This window comes from Dipodomys ordii, unplaced genomic scaffold (genome assembly GCF_000151885.1).
Source record: "Dipodomys ordii isolate 6190 unplaced genomic scaffold, Dord_2.0 Scaffold54, whole genome shotgun sequence".
Lineage (NCBI taxonomy): Eukaryota > Metazoa > Chordata > Mammalia > Rodentia > Heteromyidae > Dipodomys > Dipodomys ordii.
Window position 1 is genome coordinate 3,928,070 of NW_012267270.1, and position 3,649 is coordinate 3,931,718.

A 3,649-nucleotide genomic window follows, 5' to 3' on the forward strand; every position below is an offset into this window, starting at 1 on the left:
TTTTTTTTTTTTTCCTGGTCTTGGGACTTGAACTTAGGTTCTGGGCTCCGTCTCTGAGCCTCTTTGTGCTTAAGTCTAGCCTAGTACTCTATTGCTTGAGCCACAACTCCACTTGCAGCTTTTTCTGGGTAGTTAATTGGGGATAAGAGTCTGATGGACTTTCCTGCTTGGGCTGCTTTTGATCCACAATCCTCTCCTCAGATCTCAGCCTTCTGACTAGCTAGAATTACAGACATGAGCCACTGGTGCCTGGCTAGGGATGCCCTCTTAAAGGGAATGTCTCCTATGGGCCTGCGCCTGGATGCTGTCCCTGTGCTCTTCAGCTCAAGGTGAGCGCTCTACCTCAAGCCACTTTCGGTTTTCTAGTGGTTAATTAAAGATCAGAGTCTCACGGACTTCTCTGCCTGGGCTGGCTTTGAACCGTGATTCTCAGATCTCAGCCTCCTGAGTAGCTAGGATAGGATTACAGGTGTGAGCTACCAGCACCCAGCTGCTTTTTCTGTTCCCCCCCTTCTCTCTCTCTTCCTCTCTCTCTCTCTCTCTCTCTTTCTCTCTCTCTCTCCAGTCCTGGGGCTTGAATTCTAGATCTGGGTACTGTCCCTGGGCTCCTTTTTCAAGGCTAGCAGTCTACCACTTGAGCCACAGTGCCACTTCTGATTCTTTTTGTGATTAATTGGAGATAAGAGCACTGGCTGGCTTAGGACCATGACTATAAGATCTCAGCTTCCTGGGCTGGGAAGGTGGCTCAGTGGTAGAGCGCTTGCCTTGCATGCCTGAGGCCCTGGGTTCGATTCCTCAGCACCACATAAGCAAAAAGAAAAAAAGCCAGAAGTGGCGCTGTGGCTCAAGTGGTAGAGCGCTAGTCTTGAGCTGAAGAGCTGAGGGACAGCGCCCAGGCCCAGAGTTCAGGCTCCACGACTGGATCCAAAAAAAAAAAAAAGATCTCAGCTTCCTGAGTAGCTAGGATTACAGGTGTGAGCCATCAGTGCCTGGCTCTTTTTCTTTTTTTAATTGTTATTATAAAAGTGATAGGGGCTGGGAAGGTGGCTCAGTGATAGAGTGCTTGCCTCGCATGCATGAGGCCCTGGGTTCGATTCCTCAGCACTACATAAGCAGAAAAAGCCAGAAGTGGTGCTGTGGCTCAAGAGGTAGAGTGCTAGCCTTGAGCTGAAGAGCTGAGGGAGAGTGCCCAGGCCCAGAGTTCAAGCTCCATGTCTGACCAAAAAAAAAAGAAAGAAAAAGTGATGTACAGAGGGGTTACAGTTACATAAGTCAGGTAAAGAGTACATTTTTTGCACAATGTCACCTCTTCAAAATGTTTTCTTTGGATGAATTAGTTACACCTGTGTGATCATCACATTGAAAAAGAAAACTAGGCATCAGTGGCTCAGGCCTATAATCCTAGCTACTCAGGAGACTGAGATCTGATCATCATGGTTCAAAGCCAGCCCAGGCAAAAAGGTCCAAGAAACCCCTCAATTAACCAGCAAAAAGCTGGAAGTGGCATTGTGGCTCAAGTGATAAGAGTGCTAGTCTTGAAGGGAAAAGCTAAGGGACAGTGCTCAGGCCCAGAGTTCAAGCTCCAACAGCACGTACATACACAAAAGTTACACACATGCAGCATTACCTGCCGCTTGATGGACTTGGACTTGTGCTGGTTCACAAATGGCTCCATTTCACTTAGGTCCAACTGCAGAAACCTGGGCAACACAGAGAACAGACATCTACAAGCCTAGCCTGGCTGCCCTGGGGCCTGTCTGCAGCTACTCCCCAACACCCCCCCATACCCATACATATACCTGCACAGGACTCTTACCTGAGGGACTGTACAGACAAAGGTACTTCTGCCTTCTCCCTGCAAGGAGAGTGGCCAGTGTGGCAAGTTTAGTAGAGGAATTAACCTCTGGGCACGTGGGGTGAGGTTGGGGATAAAGAAGTGGAAAAGGGGGGCTGGGAAGGTGGCTCAGTGGTAGAGCGCTTGCCTTGCATGCCTGAGGCCCTGGGTTCGATTCCAAGTGGCAGCTGTGGCTCAAGTGGTAGAGCGCTCGCCTTGAGCTGAAGAGCTGAGGGACAGCGCCCAGGCCCAGAGTTCAGGCCCCAGGACCGGACCCCCCCAAAATAAATAAATAAATAAAGGAAGGAAGTAGAGAAGGACATGGAGGGTAAGGGGCTCTCACCGGATGCTCTCCAGCATCTCCTTCAGGGTTAGGGGGTCAATTTGGTCCTGTGACAGGAAAGAAAGAGTCTGTGAGTCCCAGCACCCATGCTGTCAGGGCCTTTTATGCTTCTGGGGGTTCCTTTTCCTTTCAATTTCCTTCCCAACCTTCCTCAGCCCTGAGCCCCAAGCTCTTGATTTGAGTCCAGCGTCAGCAGCAGGGCTTTGCAAGTTACCCTGTTTATCCATGGATTCCTCAGCACCTCCTTGCTCCAGTCCTGACCCCAGTCTGGCAGGCTCCTTCCTTCTTGGTGTCCCAGAAGAGCCACCACTGCTGTCTCTGGACAGGGGTCATGGCCCACCTCTCCCTCTTGGGAGTCCACTCCTCTAGCTGGGGCCTGCTCCGTACCCAGTGCTTACCATCTTTGCCTTCTGGATGCCATCTCCTGTTACTGACCTCCTTGGCCTGATTCCAAAGGTCTTGTTCCACAGGGTTTGGAGGCAACTGAGGCAGGCTGAACTTGAAGTAGGGTCTCAGATTCTTATACACATAGACACATGGACCCGAAGCAAGTGCTAGGGCTGGAGTCCGAGGCTCGTGTTGCTCCATGAGGAAGGTGGCGGCCGCAGCTGGCAGGGAAGGCAGCGGGCTTTCTGTCAGCACTGTGGGTCCTTTGAATACCTTTAGTCGGGGCTGCTGCTCACCAGGGCCAAGGTCACCCACCACCAGCTGGAGAGAGAAGATCTCTTATTTGGCTTTTTGCTGTGCTTCTTTTTTGTTGGTCATGGGGCTTGAACTCTGGGCCTGGGCACTGTCGCTCAGCTCTTCAGCTCAAGGCCAGCGCTCTACCACTTGAGCTACAGCGCCACTTCCGGTTTTCTGGTTTATTGGAGACTAGAGTCTCATGGACTTTTCCTGTCTGGACTAGCTTTGAACAATGATCCTCAGATCTCAGCCTCCTGAGTAGCTAGGATTACAGACATGAGCCACCAGTGCCTGGATTTGCTGTGCTTCTTCATTCACCCAACAAAGACTTTGCCCTCAGCCTTACAAGCCATGTACTCTGGTACATGAAAGTTAATGAAACCTTTGTGAACTTAGTTCCTCAGTAGCAAAATGGGAATGCTTACTTCATGACATAAATGGAGAAAATCCAATGAGATAATGAATTACAGAATCAGGTAAGTGCATCAAGGTGCCAGTGTCTCATATTTGTGATCCTACTTAGGGGGAAGATTTGAGGATTTTGGTTCAAAGCCATCCCAGGCAGGAAAGTCATGTAAGATGCTGATCTCCAATTAACCACCAAAAAGCCAGAAGCAGAGCTATGGCTCAAGTGGCAGAGCATTTGCTTTGAGCACAAAAGCTCAGGGACAATGCCCAGACCCTGAGGTTAGGTCCCAGAACTGGCACGCGCGCGCACACACACAAATCCAAAGTAAAGCTATGGCTGAAGCAGTAGAGCATCAGCCTTGAGCACAAAAGCTAATGGA

At 50.2% G+C, this 3,649-nt stretch overlaps 1 protein-coding gene across 1 annotated transcript in view; it reads right to left on the minus strand.

Moving 5' to 3' along the window:
- Bbs1 (Bardet-Biedl syndrome 1) overlaps positions 1-3,649 on the minus strand; it is an 18,503-nt gene that overhangs the window by 12,431 nt on the left and 2,423 nt on the right. The window contains exons 4-7 of the mRNA XM_013020843.1: positions 2,613-2,885; positions 2,178-2,224; positions 1,817-1,855; positions 1,628-1,700 (exon numbers count right to left, since the gene is read on the minus strand). Coding sequence (XP_012876297.1) covers positions 1,628-1,700; positions 1,817-1,855; positions 2,178-2,224; positions 2,613-2,885 — 432 coding nt within the window. The remainder of the gene's footprint in view (positions 1-1,627; positions 1,701-1,816; positions 1,856-2,177; positions 2,225-2,612; positions 2,886-3,649) is intronic.